Genomic DNA, 18,649 nt, shown 5'->3' on the forward strand with positions numbered 1-18,649 from the left:
TTCACTTTTCACTTTCATGCACTGGAGAAGGAAATGGCAGCCCACTCCAGTGTTCTTGCCTGGAGAATCCCAGCAGCAGGACTGGATCAAGGATTCCTAAACCTGGTAGCTCAAAAGAATGACTAAAAGAGCTTTTTCAAATTACAAATTTTCGGGCCATACCTGCAAAACTAGTGAAATAACTCCCAAGGGATTCTTGTGCAGTAGCCCTAAGCTAGCCCATAGTGTTTGAGAAGCACTGAACCAGATGACCTTTGCTTCCCTGAGAGCCTATGACAAAACAGAACTTAAAAGGGCAGGCGGGAATCTTGGGCAAAAGAGCTGATGGTAGAAAATAGAAAATGAGATGTAGACAACTAAATAACTAGAGTCTACTGACAAACACAAATACAAACAACCAGAAACATTTGGCAGACAAAGAGCTTGCCTAGTACCAGAAGTTCCTCTGGAGGTTTAACTGCTTGGCAATTATTTCATAGCCTATTATAACTGTTCAAATTGGTGATGATAGTCAAAATGGTTTAACTCAGCAACAAGAAAGTATAATGTCAGCCAAATATATAATTTAAAATTTTTTAGTAGCCATATTAAAAAAAGTGAAAAGAAATAAAATTAATTTAAATAATATACTTTAGCTCAATACATCCAAAATGATATCATTTTAACATTTAATTAAGTACAAAAATTACTAATGAAATATTTCACAATTTACTTGTATTCAGTCTTCAAAATGTTACAGCACATCTCAATTCAGACTAACTAGGTTTCAAATGCTCAACTACTGCATGTGGGTAGCGGCCACCATACTGTATAACGCAGGACTAATTAGTAAAAAGTCAATCTATTTCTTTTTAAAATTGATATTGTTTCAATATAGAAAGTCCATTAATTACTTTCCTAGCCCTAGAGGTCCTGCACCCAAGGCTGAGGTAACAATTTTGTCTGTAAATGTTATACCCAGCCTCTTATCTTCAGACCTGACCCCTCTCTCTCCTCCTAGCAGAGGAATCTGTGTTCCGGACATTTTTCTCAGAATGTCTGGCTCCCAAAACCTATTCAAAATATCTAAAACTAAATGCAACATCTTTATTCCAAAATAAAAAATCAATTTACTGTTATTTTGTCAAATTCCTCTATCTGTTATGAGTATTCATACGTGGACATGTTTTCCTTTATTCTGGTAAATACCTGGGAGTGGATGGAATTGCTGTGTCATACGGTAAGTGTATATTTACCTTTATAAGAAACCACCTGTTTGATATAGAGAACAAACTAGTGTTCTAGTGGGGGAGTGGTTACCAGGGGGGAGACAGAAGGAGGGGGAGGATTAAGAGGTACAAGCTATTATGTATAAAGTAAGCTACAAGGATATATTGTACAACACAGAATAGAGCCAATGTTTTATAACTATAAATGGAGGATAACATTTAAAAATTGTGAATTGCTATATTTTATACCTGTAACATATAATATTGTACATCAACTATACTTCAATTTTAAAAAAAGAAAATAAACCATTTGTTTTCTTCTAATATATATATATATTTTTAAAAATCAATTTACCTCTTGATTTTCCTATTTCTGTTAGTCATTTGGGATTAAACCTTCAGAGTCAAATGTTTCCTTTTCCTTTATTACAAAAGCACCAAGTTCTACTTTTTCTTTCCTTACAACCTCTCATTGGCCCTTTCCTGCTTCTAGGTATACCTGCTGATCTCTGGATATACTGTTAACCAAATACTTAATATACCATGTATAATGAATGCCATTTCTCTTCAGGGACTCTGTCATATCTTTCACTTCAGGTGTGAATTTAAGACCACACAATCTTGCTCCCACCCCTACATCTGGTCTATTATCATTCCAACTTTATCATTTTCCAATCTTCTAAAAAAGCCTTTATTTTAGGCAAACTATCCTGTTCTCCTAAATAGGCCTTATACTTCCTCATCTAGGTGGGTATGGCTTTCCACCCACCTGGAATGCCCTTACTCCTGCTTTATGTTAAGTCATTATTCCACAAATATTTATGTGCCTGGCACTGTACTGGGTACTGGAGAAAGAATAAATATCTCAGTTTCTCCAATTAAACCTTCCTTAATATGTCAATTATACCTCAATAAAGCTGAAACTAAAAAAAACTGAATAAAAAAAAACACAACTTCCTGACTATGCCAAAATAGAAGTGATTCTGCACTGTTGAGCTGTTCTTATATGGAACTAGGCCTGGTAAGAATACACTGAGCCCTTATAATTTGCTGCTTTGTATTCCCAATTATCAGTTTTCTCTATAAATACCAGCCTATCATCACAAATAGAGGAGTGGATTTCCTAAAAGCACAAATTAGGGTCAAATCAGTGTGTTCTCCCTGGTGCTTAGCTGTAAAAGAGACAAGTGGAGGGCTCTACATAGAAAAGAAGCCCCTTCAGTGATATGTTGCAAAATCAGGATCAGAAGTGAGCAGGGAGGGCCTGCAAACACCCAGAGAAACTCAGAACGGGCAACACTTAAGGAAGGATCCAGATCCTTACATGCACTAGTGGTAAAAGAACCCAACTGACAATGCAGGAGATGCAGGTTCAATCCCTGTGACGGGAAGAACCCCTGGAGGAGGACCTGGCAACCCAGTCCAGTATTCTTGCCTAGAAAGTCCCACAGACAGAAAGGAGCTTGGCAGGCTACTATCCATAGAGTCGCAGAGTCTGATACAACTGAAGTGACTTGGCACGCATAGAAGTAAGGATCAATTACCCTGGCTTTTAGACTTCAACAACATAGGGTTGAGTTTTAAAAATCTTTTTCTGGAACTAAATGAAAATAATAACACTGGTGACACTTAATGTACATACATTATATCATACCTAAAAAGATAACTCACCACATGTTATGTTCAAAAACTTTTGTTGGATCAGTTAAAATCCTTGATCCCAGAGGGGCCACTGGGTGACAACCACTTTGGTATCTGTGAGGTACTTTTCTTATCCTTGGACAGGAAATATAATTTCTCCAAATCACATTCATCCTAATCAGTACCTGGAAAGTTTCAAACAATTAATTAGTCAATATGGATTAAACAATGTATTATTTACCTAAGAGCCAAAAACTGGTGTAAAAGAATGACAAACAGAAAAAGGACATGAAAACGAACCACTTTTAAATGAAAGATGGGCACAGTAGCTTTTCTCCTGAAGCATTTAGACTTAAGAGAAAGGAAGAGAGTATCTGGAGTGTGCAACACTGTCTGGCATTCTTTATAAGTCACAGCCTTGACCAACTTCGCTTTCTCTGGTATTTGCTTATATAACTCTTAGCACATGGCCAAAGCATGAAAGCCCAGAATCTGGATTTTGTATATTAAAAAGTTTTTTAAAGTTATTATTTTGCTTTGGGACTTCTATGCAAATGTATTTCTGGGAAATATTGGATGACCACTAGACCAAAAACCCAAGTAGAGGAGCAAAATAAGAAAACAAACATTAATCTCATTCTCTGGGTTGAGCTGAATAATATAAACACTGGTAAAATAAACAAGTAAATACTATATTAAGATCCCATCAGTTAATTCTAACAATCATAACACATACGTACATATTTAAAGAATCATCATCAATCCATCTGCAAAATAGATTTCCCTGTACAAAAAACATGCTTAAATCCCAGCTCAAAAGGAGAAATATCATTTGATTAGCCAGATCTATCTCCATTTCTGGAGAATAACTTAAACATTTAAAAAGTATGTTACTTTAATTATGTACCAGCATATATGTCAGCTTAAAAACCTTTATGGAAAAGTATTAAAATAAGCTCCAGAGAGTTTATTTTTTCTAGTAAGAATCCATTGTAACACTGCTTGGCATTTCACCCTCATTCAGTTGTTCATTACAACATTCAGCCAAATGCTGTAAGCTGTCAGGTAGAAACAGATGTTAAAAGGTGTGTATATATAATATGCATTAGATACTATTCAAAGTGCTATTAGGCATAAAAATGACATGTATTGTACACCCTTTACCACCTTATGAAAGTCAATAGGTTTTAAGACTGTGAATTCCAAAACAAACTGCAGAGTGTCAAAAATATCTCATAGTGCTTTTACACATAAAATTCAAGATATTCTTTCCAGAAAAAAAAGGCTTAGTTATACACACCAAAAAGACTGCAATGATTCCATTTAAATGCAACTAACAGTGATGAGAAATGAAACATTCAATAGCTAGTGCAGATTTTCTGTTTCTTATTTGTTTTTCCTTCTCTAAATACAAGCTCTTTGGTGGAGGCAAATGAAATCAAATGCCCCGCCTACCACTACCTTTCCACTGCTGTGCCTTTGTTCTTTTCTCTTGCCACTGCTCTACAGAAGACTAACAAAACCCTACCAGCACAATTATTTTTAGAGCTCTCTTTCTGCACTGAATATTATTCATAAAATCTTCCGTATGCTGAAGAGCAAAAATGGATTACACCTAGAAAAAGAGGCAATTCATGTTCAAAAGTATAAAATGATGTAAATGTTTCTGCCCAGGAAAGCAAAATCAAAATGAAATTTCAATCCTTCAAATAATCATGTGATACTTATCTGTATCTACTATATATAGAAAAGGAAGAGAGGGGGGAAAAAAGATATGAGTTTCTCTCACTATAAATGACCAGGAACCTCTATAGACAGCTGGAGACAAAAAGCTATAACCAGATTGGGTATTAGGCAATTCAGGAAAATGTCAGAGAAGCGTGTGCCTTGCAGACTGCTAGTCCATAGAAAAAACATGATGTGGCCAGCTCCTAAACATGTGGCAATTTGTCCTGCTTAGGCAGCTGCTTCTCTGATTAACCACACAAACATCTATCTATTTCATTTATGTATTATCTGCAACAATCTTGCATTGCTCTTTATCTTGATTATATAAATATACAGTGCATGCATGTGCATGCTGTCACTTCAGTCGTGTCTGACTTCTTGTGACTTGATGGGCCACAGTCCGCCAGGTTCCTCTGTCCAGGGGATTCTCCTATCTCCTTAGGATACTGGGAGTGTGTTGTCATACCCTCCTCCGGGAGATCTCTTCAACCCAGTGATCGAACCTGTGTGTATTACTTCTCCTGCACTGGGAGGCGGGTTCTTTACCACTAGAGCCACCTCAGTTCAGTTCAGTTCAGTTACTCAGTCGTGTCCGACTCTTTGCAACCCCATGAATCACAGCACGCCAGGCCTCCCTGTCCATCACCAACTCCTGGAGTTTACTCAAACTCATGTCCATCGAGTCAGTGATGCCATCCAGCCATCTCATCCTCTGTCGTCCCCTTCTCCTCCTGCCCCCAATCCCTCCCAGCATCAGGGTCTTTTCCAATGAGTCAACTCTTCGAATGAACTGGTCAAAGTACTGGAGTTTCAGCTTCAGCATCAATCCTTCCAATGAACACCCAGGACTGATCTTTAGGATGGACTGGTTGGATCTCCTTGCAGTCCAAGGGACTTTCAAGAGTCTTCTCCAACACCACAGTTCAAAAGCATCAATTTTTCGGCGTTCAGCCTTCACAGACCAACTCTCACATCCATTCATGACCACTGGAAAAACCATAGCCTTGACTAGATGGACCTTTGTTGACAAAGTAATGTCTCTGCTTTTTAATATGCTAAGTTGGTCATAACTTTCCTTCCAAGGAGTAAGCATCTTAATTTCATGGCTGCAATCACCATCTGCAGTGATTTTGGAGCCCAGAAAAATAAAGTCTGACACTGTTCCCACTGTTTCCCCATCTATTTCCCATGAAGTGATGGGTCCAGATGCCATAATCTTAGTTTTCTGAATGTTGAGCTTTAAGCCAACTTTTTCACTCTTCTCTTTCACTTTCATCAAGAGGCTCTTTAGTTCCTCTTCACCTTCTCCCATAAAGGTGGTGTCATCTGATATTTGATATTTCTCCCAGCAATCTTGATTCAGGCTTGTGCTTCTTCTAACCCAGCATTCTCATGATGTACTCTGCATATAAGATACATAAGCAGGGTGACAATATACAGCCCTGACGTACTCCTTTTCCTGTTTGGAACCAGTCTGTTGTTCCATGTCCAGTTCTAACTGTTGCTTCCTGACCTGCATATAGGTTTCTCAAGAGGTGGGTCAGGTGGTCTGATATTCCCATCTCTTTCAGAATTTTCCACAGTTTATTGTGATCCACACAGTCAAAGGCTTTGGCATAGTCAATAAAGCAGAAATAGATGTTCTTCTGGAACTCTCTTGCTTTTTCCATGATTCAGCGGATGTTGGCAATTTGATCTCTGGTTCCTCTGCCTTTTCTAAAATCAGCTTGAACATCTGGAAGTTCACGGTTCACGTATCGCTGAAGCCTGGCTTGGAGAATTTTGAGCATTACTTTACTAGCATGTGAGATGAGTGCAATTGTGCAGTAGTTTGAACATTCTTTGGCATTGCCTCTCTTTGGGACTGGAATGAAAACCGACCTTTTCCAGTCCTGTGGCCACTGCTGAATTTTCCAAATTTGCTGGCATACTGAGTGCAGCACTTTCACAGCATCATCTTTTAGGAGTTGAAATAGCTCAACCGGAATTCCATCACCTCCACTAGCTTTGTTCGCAGTGATGCTTTCTAAGGCCCACTTGACTTCACATTCCAGGAGAGCCACCTAGGAAGCCCTAAATATATAGTAAATTGATATAATAAACATAAACACATAATAAAATTACATAAATGCTTTCTCAACTAAACTGCAAACTTCTAAGGGTGGTATCAAAGCTGCTCACAAATTACTTGTTTGATTACACAAAAATGATGCTTGTCTGACACAAATTTAATTGGAAGAAAGTTACTTCATATTTCTCAAGGTGGCTCCTTATATCCTAGTAGAGAGGAAGAAGGAAGTGACTGAAGAGTGTGACAGTATACAGGCTATACTCCCGTTAGAGTCACTGCAATGACAAACAAATATGTACTTTATGTCTTGACTACTGTGCTGCTGCTGCTGCTAAGTCGCTTCAGTCGTGTCCGACTCTGTGCGACCCCATAGACGGCAGCCCACCAAGCTCCCCTGTCCCTGGGATTCTCCAGGCAAGAACACTGGAGTGGGTTGCCATTTCCTTCTCCAGTGCATGAAAGTGAAAAGCGAAAGTGAAGTCGCTCAGTTGTGTCCAACTCTTAGCAACCCCATGGACTGCAGCCTACCAGGTTCCTCCGTCCATGGGATTTTCCACGCAAGAGTACTGGAGTGGGGAGCCATTGCCTTCTCCGTGACTATTGTGTTAGCTTAACATTTACTGGGTCATGGTTCCATTTTGTGATGGAAGAGAAGTGTAGGGTCAGCTTCCAAAAGAGTTTTGGTAGGAACATTTGTTTCTGCCACCAGAGAGCCCCACTCTCATTATGTACCCTCTATTAAGTCTCTTTTGGCAACCCTAAACTGAATACAAGTTTAACTAAGGTATTATTTGCGTAATGAAATTATATGGATAAGTGGTATTTTATTTGAAGTAGCACAAATAAGCACAGCTAAAAGTATTCTAATTACCCAAAAGAAGTCAGGAAAGGAAGGAGAAACTAAAGATCTAAACTAAAGATGGAACAATTAAAAAAACAAATAGCAAGATGCCATATTTAAATCCAACCATATCTGTAATTATATTAAGTGTAAATGGACTCCAGTTAAAAGACAAAGGTTGTTAACTTGTATGAAAAAGCAAGACTCAACCATATACAGGTCTCCTCCACTATCCGAAAGTAGAGCATTCCTGTGAAAACCTTTTGTAAGCCAAAATGGCATAAAGCAAAAAAGCAATTAGCACATATCTTGCTAACAGATGCACAAAATAAATCAAGGTAAAGCAAGGTGCTCAAAGCTATGGTGGCTTGATGTTGAGTGCAGTTCCCAGGGAAGGAGCTCAGAGGTGCCACTCTCGATGGTTAGAGTTTGCACTGCCTCTCTACAACAGCTCACTGCAAAACAACCACTGAAAGCTATTTTCACTTTTCACCTCTTTTTGTATAAGTGAAAATCCTCTTCAGATTTCTTTGATTTAGTAAAAACAGGTACCAATATAGGTCTTTCATCAAACTGAAGTAGGTAAAGCAAACTTTCAAAAAGCAAGGCATACCTGTACTGTCTGTAAGAGAAGCACTTTAAAGATACAAATAAATTACAATTAAAAAAGAGATACCATGAAAACACTGCATGAAAAATACCAGTGGAGGTATAATAACAGACAAAGTAGACTTAAAAAAAGACTAGTACACTTAATAATGATGAGCCAATTCATCAAGACATAACAATCCTAAATGTGCATATACCTGATACCAGAGTTTCAGAATACATGAAGCAAAAACAGGAATTTTAAAAGGAAAAATTAATTTCACAGCAATACTTGAGACTCCTAAAAATTTGAGTATAAATGCTTTACAATATTGTGTTAACTTCTGCTGTACAACGTGAATCAGCTGTAAGTATATATATATCCCCTCCTCTGGAGCCTCCTTCCCACACCCACTTCCATCCCACCCCCCGCCAGGTCATCACAGAGTACGGAGCTGAGTTACCTGTACTACACGGCAGCTTCCCACCAGCTATCTACTTTACACGTGGTAGTGTATATACGTCAGTGCTACTCTCTCATCTCCATCCTCTTCTTTCTCCACTGTGTTCACAAGTTCATTCTTTACATCTGTGTCTCTATTCCTGCCCTGCAAATAGGCTCATAAGTACATTTTTCGAGATTCCACATATATGTGTTAAAATACAGCATTTGTTTTTCTCTTTCTGACATACTTCCCTCTGTACGACAGACTCTAGGTGAGGTTAATAGCCCTCTCTCAGTAATAAACAGAACAGCACTCAGAAACAAATTATCAAAAAATCAATAAGGACACAGAAGATGTGAACATTATCAACTTGACCTGAATGACATTTATAGAAAGAGCAATATAACTAATAACAGCAGAAAACACATTCCTTCAAGTGAACATGGAACATTTGCAAAGGAAGACCATATATGGTGAGTTATAAAAAAAGTCCTAATAAATTCCAATGTATTAAAATCATATAAACTATGCTTTCTGACCACAATAGCAATATAAATATTAATATTTTTGATGAACTGACTCATTAATTCTCATTAATAAGTATCCCTCCTTATTTTGAGTAATAGTCATTTTCTTGAAGTCTATTTTGTCTCATATTAATGTAACCCCACCAGCTGTCTTGTGCAGTGTTGTGTAGGGTATATCTTTTAAAAAATATTCTGTTTACATTTAAAAGAAGGAGATTATTGATTCTTGCTTTTTTATCCAAACATAAGATATCTAGAAAAATTCTCAAATGTTTTGAAGTTAAGCAATGTACTTCTATACAACCTATGAGTCTAAGATTTACATGAGTTAGTAAATCTTAAGGCAAATCAGAAAGTATATTGAACTGAATCATAATCAAATCTTAAAATATCAAATTTTATGAACTGTATCTAAAGCAATGTTTAGAGGAAATTTTATAGTTTTAAATGCTTTTATTAGAAAGGAAGAAAGATCTCAAATCAGTGATCTCACCTTCAATTTCAAGAAGCTAGAAAAACATTAAATCTGATGAAAAGTATGTAGAATGAAGGAAATAATCAAAAATAAAAGCAGAAATCAATGAAATAGAAAATGAACAGGAAAGATCAAGGCCAAAATTTGATTCTTTGAAAATATGAATAAAAGTGACAAACCTCTGGTAAGACTGATACCAAACATTTGTGTTTCAGAAAATAAAAATTTCTAATAACAGGAAAGAAAGAGGAGACACCACCATAGACCCTATAGACCTGGAAAAACGTAACAGGGAGATATGGTGAACAATTTTATTTTTATTAAATGGGATTAACGCCTTGTAAAATACAGTTTACCAATTATAACTTATATAGTACAAGAAAAAATTGAAATAGCCCTAAATTTATTAAGTAAATTAAATTTATAATGAAAAGCAAGCAAACATCACACCCATTAGAATGGGTATATGGGCTGCAGTCCATGGGGTTCCAAAAAGAGTAGGACCTGACTTAGTGACTAAACAAAAACACATTTTAAAAAGCTCAGAAATTAACAAGTGTTGGTAAGGATATGGAGAAACTGGAGTCCCTGTGAGCTGCTGGTGGGAATGTAAAGCGGTACAGTTGCTGTGAAAAATAGTACAACAATTCCTCAAAATATTAAATATGGAATTACCATACAATCTACCAATTTTATTTCCGGATATATACCTAAACAAAGTGAAAGTGGGGACTCAAAGAGATAACTGCACACCACATTTATAGCAACATTATTGACAATAGACAAAAGGTGGAAACGATCCAAATGTCCATCAAAGATGAATGGACATCCTTTTATGATATACACATGAAATAGAATATTACTCAGGCTTTAAAGAAGGGAATTTGGAACATGCTGCAACATGGATAAGTCTTGAAGGCATTATGACAAGTGAAGTAAGCCAACTGCAAAAAGACAAATGTTTTATCATTCCTCTTATATGAAGTTCCTAGAATGATCAAAAGTTCATAGAGACATAAAGTAGAATGATGGTGTCAGGCACTGGGAAAAGGAGAAAAAGAGTTCAGTGTTTAATGGATATAAAGCTTTAGTTGGGGGAAGATGAAGAAGTTCTGGAGATGACTGGCTGTGATGTTTGTACAACAGTGTGAATAGGTGAGTGCCACTGCACTGTACACCTGAAAACAGCTAAAACAGTAAATTTTATGTATATTTTACCACAATGAAAACAAACCAAAAAAACCTTCCTACAAAGAAAACTGGAAGCTCTGATGGCTTCACTAATGAATATCAAATGGTTAAGGGAGAAATAACACCAATCTTACACAGACTCTTTCAGAAAATAGAGGAGAAAACACTTAGCAATTTGTTTATGAGACCAGCATAATGTGGTGGAAAAGCAGTATCCCTGTATGAAATAAGGCTTTGAATACTGGCAACATTGTTACAATTCAGTTTTCACACAGACTTAGGACTTCTCATTATAGTTCCGAATTATCTAGTGTTTGTCAGGAATAAAACTTGCAGATATTCCAAAGGGGGAAGCCTGGTACGAGTTTTCCAGGCATGTCTTGGTGTGCAATTTTAACTGCTAAGGCTTATATTCAGTTTGAGTTACAAAAGTCCGGAGCAGAGAAATACAAAGGCAACAAGAATCTCCACAAATCCTTGTCGGGTGTTTGAGAGTGTTTTTATTTACTCTTGGAAGCCCTTGAAAAGGTTTGTGGTTTTGACCTTTTACTTCAAACTAATTCTGCCATATCAAATTCTTGGCCATATGTAATCAAGTGGTATGTCTCTGATGTACTTTGCCTATAGGTGCTCACGTTCAGCTTACCATCCTGTAACACAGTTCTTCCTCCCACGTCCTGTCAAGGTCAAAATGAAACACAATCAAGAAAGAATATGGCTTTAGGGCCATGACCCTCTGAGATCTCAACACCATGACTCAAGCATGAATAGTCAAGTGGCTAAAGCAATTACTAAGGAACAGATCCAGAAAGGAACTGAAGCTCACACAGGTATCAAAGTGACAGAATTTCATTATCAGTAGCATTTATTATGCTATAACTACATTGGTATGCCATGAAGAGCTGACAGACTTCCTGCCAGCTATCAGATGTAGGTAAGAGTGCACCCATTTTAGAATGCAAGGAAATGACCAAACACATAAAATGACTTGGATTCCACATATATATATCATATGACATGCCAAGGAGAAGATGGTTTTAATACAAGTTTTCTGAGTTCACCATTAACACCATATTACACTTGGTGCAAAAGCAAGTGTAGAGAATAGATCTCTGCCCTACCTCCAAATTGTGGCTAAATGCTTTTTGCTTTCCACTAAAATGGAGCCCTTTTCACAGAGACTGACAGCCCTTACCGTACCAACAAACTATATTGTATTCTTCCAGTTAGGTAAGATGTACACAGGATATTTCATGTTACAAACATGAAAAAGTGTCTAAGTACTTGAAAATATTATTTTTGTAGAGTAATTGTTTTAAGTACTTTTTAAATAAAGAAAATGATTTTAGTAAAGGGAAATACTCCATACCATACTTTGCAATTTGAACAAATATTTGAGGAAGTAAACCAGCAATCCCAATTTATCTTTCATTTAAATATTAATTTTAAAAAGTTAAGCATTTACGATGCTTGAGGCCCTGTTCTAAGCATTTAGTATTATCTTAATCTCTATTTACCTATCAAAGTAGTTCTACTTTTATATTCATATTGCAGAGTAAAACCTCATACAGAATGAAATAAAGGAACATGCTTAAAGTTACCCCACCAAAAACTAACAAGGCTTCAACTTGAACCGAAGCAGATGAATGAGAGAGCCTATACTCTACCTTTTATTTTTTTTAAATCTTTATTATGCATATACATACAATATGCATCCTAGTTTTGTATACTATACATGCAAGAAGCATCACAGTACTCATTCCCCAGTCTTTATTGGGGTTGCTAATTTGTTGTACTTGGCATAAGGAGGCCCAGACTGTCTTTCCTCCATCTTTCTCATTTCTGTTTTTTCTCTTGGGCCTTAATCAAATAGCAAGCAATGCTACTGGCAAACACCAGTGCCCTGATATAGGAAAGCAGAGTCATTCTCTTTCCAGTACTCAAATCTCAAGATATAGGCAAAGAGTGCTTCTATCACCTAAATGACATAAGATTGTTAACACCCGGTTCTTCTCACTGGCCCTCTACTTTTACCCAGCTGAGGAGCAGAAGCAAAGAAGGGCTTCTTTCCTTTGCTCTCAGGCTTGAGCCTAAGACGGCTTTCTCCGTCTCAATGCTATCGGGAGAGCACCAAAGAACCAGAGCGAACAGCGCTGCTGTCTGTGCGACTCTGTAATGGTCATCCTTGGCGCACCTGGCTGACTCTGAGTTGCCTCCCTGAGAATAATTCCCTGTAGTCTCAGCTCACTGAAAGCTCAAGGAAAGAAACTGCCGTTAATCATACACTAAATGCTTGCCCTTTGTTTAAAAGTTAACTTCCCTTGGATGTTTCCTGGGCTCTGAGCATCCTTTAAATGAATAAATTAATGAGACATACATGTTTTTACCTCCGTAACTATTTAGCTTTTCTTCTCAGCTGGGAAGCTGGTACAAAGGTTTCATTCAGAGGAACAAACATCATCTAGATAAACCTGCGCTAACATTACCTGAGAGGCTACCATTAATGAAAGCAAATTAAAGTGCTATTGTTGTACTGTTTTAAATAGTGAAAGCCGACAGGTAAGAAACATTAAAGTATCAACTATACCTGAGTGAAAACTGAAGCTTCAATTAACCCTGGCAATTTCAGGGAACTCTTTAAGTGTGACCATCTGTAAGGCAGAGATCAGGCAACACATACATCTTGTTTTAATCTTTCTTTGGATGATTATAATTTCAAAGTATAAATAAGGTTATTAGCAAGAACAGAACAATTACAGTAAATATTTGCAGAGCACTTTGATCACACTATGACGTCAGTCACGCTGCAGCTTCAAAATGGGAATCTCATGCTGTGCTTGCTCTGCATGGCCACCCTTGAACGTGTCACTATGCATACACGCACACACAGAGGTTACGGGACTCGCACATTGTATGAGGAACTTCATGTAAACCCATCTCAAAGCTGTCCTTATACTCAATATCTGAAGGATATACTGTTCTAATTGCTCTGGAATTTGTCTCCCAAAACATTATGCTGGACCAGAATGAAATCTATTTTAACTTACCCGCCTGGCATTTCACATTTTTGTGCACTACAGTAACTTCTGGAAGTAGTAATCAGACTTGGTGGACTGAGAAAAAGTATTAAGTTACAAGCATACTTTATGTGTTACCAATCCTTATGACTATTAGTAAAAAACTCACATGGATGAAGTTAATGGAATTCTACTCTTAGTGAGGCTTCTCCTTTCTGATTCATTGCAAATGTCTCTAACCCTAAGTACACTAGATAGCAGGAGATGCTTATACCTGTAGGCAAGATTTACCCAGTCATGTTTGGACTAATGTATCAATAAGGCTGTCCTGGAACAAAATGGAGCATTATAAAGAATTCAAGTCATAAGTGAATGTTATCCATAAAAAAAATCTGAAATGTAATAAGAATAAAAAGCACCCAAATGAATGTATTTCCATAATTTCAAAGCAATGTGGGGTTTAGGTAGGCAGAGATTATAGCACCATGCAAACTCTATTTTAAAGAACTATAATTAGCTATAACTTGAAAAAAATCAAGGCAAAATGCACCATAATCTATCAGGTAAAATTTTGACTGTCACATCATAGGAGGCATGACACAGTCAGTAAAGGCGCCAGAGAATGGAAAGTAAAATTCACAAGAGTGATACAACTTCTACATGAAAACAGAAAAGCTGAAAGTTTCCAGGGAGAAATACAGAAAGCTATAGATTATAGAGTGGGTGGACAGAGTATGTTAGATTCCTCATTAGGTGCGCTTGCGATTTCCACCAATTAAAGTTAGATGTTGCTCCCACGGGGATCACCCCCTTTTCTCCTTTTGTTTTCAAGAGTCTTCTCAGCCTGGTCGTCTTCTACCCTCAGGCCTTTTATCAAACAGAAAACAGATCCCTGATTTCCTTGTAGCCTTGTGATTACCTGGAGCTTAATTCCTACATCTTGATCTTACTGAAAAGATTAGCCTTCCTAAAAATTCACCGTCTCATCTGCTCTTGCAGTTTTGTTCTAGATGACAGAAATCTGTTAAATGGCAAAAGTCTTGCTTCCATACAGAAGAGAAAGGAGTTGAAGGATAGCTTGCTGGCATCCTCAACTCTGCCTTTTTCCTGAAAAGAAAGTGATGCTGTGACAGGAGAGAGAAAGGGCCTAGTTCTTGATGGTATCACTGAACAGGGAAACCAATGATAGTTACGACTTTCCTCTGGATTTCCTACTAGATGAGAAAAATAAATCCTTATATATTTTAGCCACTATTAGGTTTTCTGTAATTATCACCCAAGAGGAGCTAAACATAACATCCATTACTGGATCCATTAGAAATTCAGGGACAAGTCTTCTTGGTTCCTACCCTCAAGAATCCTACTACCATGTGAAGAAGAAAAAGATGCAGAGTCCTGTTAAATGTGTAATAGAGGTGAGTATAAAGTGCTATTAGAGTACAGAGGAATGAGTGATTAAGTCTCTTGCTTGTGGTTAGGGAAAGCTTCTTGGTGGAGTCAACATCTGTACTGGGTCTAGAAGAGTGAGTAACAACATTCCAAGGAGATAAGAATAAAAGCCAGGGCACCTCAGACAGAGGGACTAGCAGAAATAAAGACAAAGAAGTGTGAAAATATGTGGTATTACATATTCAGGGAATCAAAATAGTTTGAAAAAAGATGCTAAGTAAGTCTGGAAATGAGTTGAACCTGTTACACTAAGGGCAGTATGAAGAAGCTACAATACAAATATACTGGAATTGGACTATTAAGAAACAGATGGTAGGAACCAGGTTTCTCACCAGGAGTGAAAGGTTACAGATAAGTGAGGGGAGAAAACCAGAATAATTCACATGGTGATGAATTAGAAGTCATCAGTATGAATTCATATTTAGGTTAATCTAAATATAGATGTTACATACAGAACTATTTGGAGATCTGTGTATAAACCAGGGTTAGCATACACACATATATTTCCTTATTCTGCTAGTTCTGAAGCAACGAGCACACCAGGGACCCAGATCTTGGTTTCTAATACCATTCTCTAATAAAAGCAATCAGGGCTCCTCGGAGAAAACATCTGATGCTAGAACTGGGGCAGGGAATATATGAAATGAGCCTGTAGCATGGTGCCAGAAAGTAAGGAACTGCTCAAACACAAACAAAAAAACAACCCACAACAAAAAGGATGTGTCAAAGGGACACATAAGCCACCTGAAAGTGCTCCCAAAGGCCAAAGCTGAAATACTTTGAGCAACGAAATAATTTTGACTTATAACCCAAAGTATAAAGTAAACATCCATGTGTTCATATTGACAGAAATGATTGAATAAATGAATAAGTAAATGGGGAAGAAGAGACAAGCCTTCCAAGACTTTCAAAATAATTGACGTAGACATTCCACTCTCAAGGAGGTGGAACATAACTCCTCATTCCTTAAATGCGGGCTATGCATAGTTACCTCCGCTAAAGAGCACAGTGTGGGATGTGGGGGAGTAACTCTGCAGTGGAGAAACTTGACGACTACCTCAGTCAGGTGATCGAAGTTAACATCAACAATAAGTCAGGCTGATAGTATATATTCTTTATATGGTGTTTCCCAGGTGGCGCGAGTGGGAAAGAACCCGCCTGTCAATGCGGAAGTTTGATCACTGGGTTGGGAAGATCCCCTGGGAAAGGGCACGGCAACCCACTCCAGGATTCTTGCCTGGAGAATGCCACGGACAGAGGAAGGAGCCTGCCAGGCTACGGGCCATAGGGTCTCAAAGAGTCAGACATGACTGAAGCGCCTTAGCACACACACATTCTTCACATGATATGATGAGAACAGCACTTTGCCTCCAATCTAATCTGAGAAAAACATCAGACAAAGCCCAATTGCGGAACACTGAACAAAATACTTGACCATATTCCCCCAAGCTGTCAAGGTCATCGAAAACAAGTTGAATCTGAGAAACTGCCAGAGCCACAAGGTGTCTGAAGAGACATGATGACTAAATGTAATATAGCTTCGATGGGATCCTATGACAAAGCAGGTTATTAGGTAAAAACTTTTTAAAAACCTGAATAAACAACGGAGGCAGATAGAAGAATATCTGTTTAGACACAAAGAATCCCAAGTATCTTAGTAGGATGAGAGAAAAATAATCCAATGTTTGAAATAAAACAGACTGGAAGATACTGGAAAGAGATGAATTGATAACAAACAAGTTTCAAGAAGGGGGAGGCAGGGAGAAGTACACAGAAAACAAGTTACCCATGTAAGTTGTCAAGCACATTCTCATCTTCTGATGAGTGAGAACAGGTGTGTTTGTAGTGGAAGGGCAGATTGTTAAGAGAGCCCTTTCCCAAAGCTCTCTTCTCTGTGAAGTAAGAGGCTAGAAGGTATGGGACCTTGAGAAAAGAAGGAACAGTAAAAAAAAAAAAAAAAAAAAAGAAGAGAGAGAGAGAGAGGAAACTAACAACACTTGAGTAAACGGATGTCAGCAACATAACTGGGCCATATGAAGTCTCAACTCAAATTATGATGATTTATTGTCTGCCTCCTGAGTACTCACTCCCAATGCCAAGAGCTCGTGGACTTGGGATCTATGAGTTTGCAGAGAAGCCACAGTGGACCTGTTGAAGCCAGAGACGGACTGCACAACCTACACTAAGCCAATCAGTAGATTCCAAACTTGTGGGCACTGAGGCTGGTTCAGAGGTCAGCATGAGACTAAGTCTGGCCAACAGAGTGCATCTTTTAGGTCTAGTTCTAGAGATTTCGGGACAAAGACGATTTCTCATACCTGTTACACATAAAAGAGGAAGCATGAAGCCCTGGAGCTCTTGAAAGCTGTATTAGTCATCTCAGGCTGCCTTAAAAAAAATACTAGACTGATTGGTTTAAACAATGGAAATTCATTTTCTCACAGTTCTAGAAGCTAGAAGTCCAAGATCAAGGTGGCATCAGGGTTGATTTCTGGTGAGGTCCTTCTTGCTGTTTTCTTGCTGTGTCCTTACATGGCCTTCCATCTTGCATGCTTGTGGAGAGATTTCGGATATCTCGACTTTTCTTACAAGGACAGGGTTCTATTGGATTAGGGCTCTACCCTTATGACCTCAACTTTTATTTCCTCTGTACAGGCCCTATCTCCAAATAGAGTCACATGGCGGGTGTGGATCTTCAACACCTGAATTTGGGGGGAGGGGACACAATTCAGTAGATAACAAAAGCTATCTTGAAGCTATGTGGCCTAAGAATGATGGCATGGTACAAATTTAGGATGAAGCCAACTCTGAAGAAAGAAAACTGGGAAAATTAAAAGAAGTTAGGTTCCACTATTAGAGTAAGTTTCATTTGAAGCCAGTCCCACATCTGGCTTTTTCAGTTATTGAGCCAATATATTACCTTAATTGTTCAGGCCAGTCTGAATTTTCTGTTATCTCCAACCAAAATTAACCTAAATAATAAAGCAGTGTGTGATTTCCCCTACCACCAGGCGGTCTGAGGGAAAATACTCAGTTTTACCTATATTAGGCCTGTCTAAGCTGGTAGTACAGAAAGCAGTGGTGATTTAGGATGTGAAATTGAGGGAGAATATAACTGAGGACCATAAAGTAAGTCCAAAATGACTGGAAATTTAAAAATAAAGAGGAGAGAAGAAGGACTAGGGGTAGGGGAAGGTTGATGGACTTGATGTGGCTGAAGTCTGGGTCTAACAGGAAACAAGGTGAAGTAAAGACAGATAGAAGGTACTGGTTAGTAATCAGGCCTTCTGAGTTTGCTAACCAGTATCACCTAGTAACAAAAACAGTAACACTGTAATGAGGAGATGGAAATCTTGCTTTGAATGAAAGCAATGTGGGAGAACCACAGGTCATGAACGCCTAGGGGAAAAAAAAACTTCTTAGCATGGACAAAAAGCTGAAATACAGACTCCTATCCACTACCTCAT

At 38.0% G+C, this 18,649-nt stretch overlaps 1 protein-coding gene across 3 annotated transcripts in view; it reads right to left on the reverse strand.

Annotated features, from left to right (window-relative positions):
• METTL8 (methyltransferase 8, methylcytidine) overlaps window positions 1-18,649 on the reverse strand; it is an 86,043-nt gene that overhangs the window by 47,251 nt on the left and 20,143 nt on the right. For all 3 annotated transcript variants that reach the window (XM_043487725.1, XM_043487723.1, XM_043487724.1), the window contains exon 2: window positions 2,880-3,034. In XM_043487725.1, coding sequence (XP_043343660.1) covers window positions 2,880-3,022 — 143 coding nt within the window. In that variant the 5' untranslated portion in view covers window positions 3,023-3,034. The remainder of the gene's footprint in view (window positions 1-2,879; window positions 3,035-18,649) is intronic.

Source organism: Cervus canadensis, chromosome 15 (genome assembly GCF_019320065.1).
Source record: "Cervus canadensis isolate Bull #8, Minnesota chromosome 15, ASM1932006v1, whole genome shotgun sequence".
NCBI classification, from domain to species: Eukaryota; Metazoa; Chordata; class Mammalia; order Artiodactyla; family Cervidae; genus Cervus; species Cervus canadensis.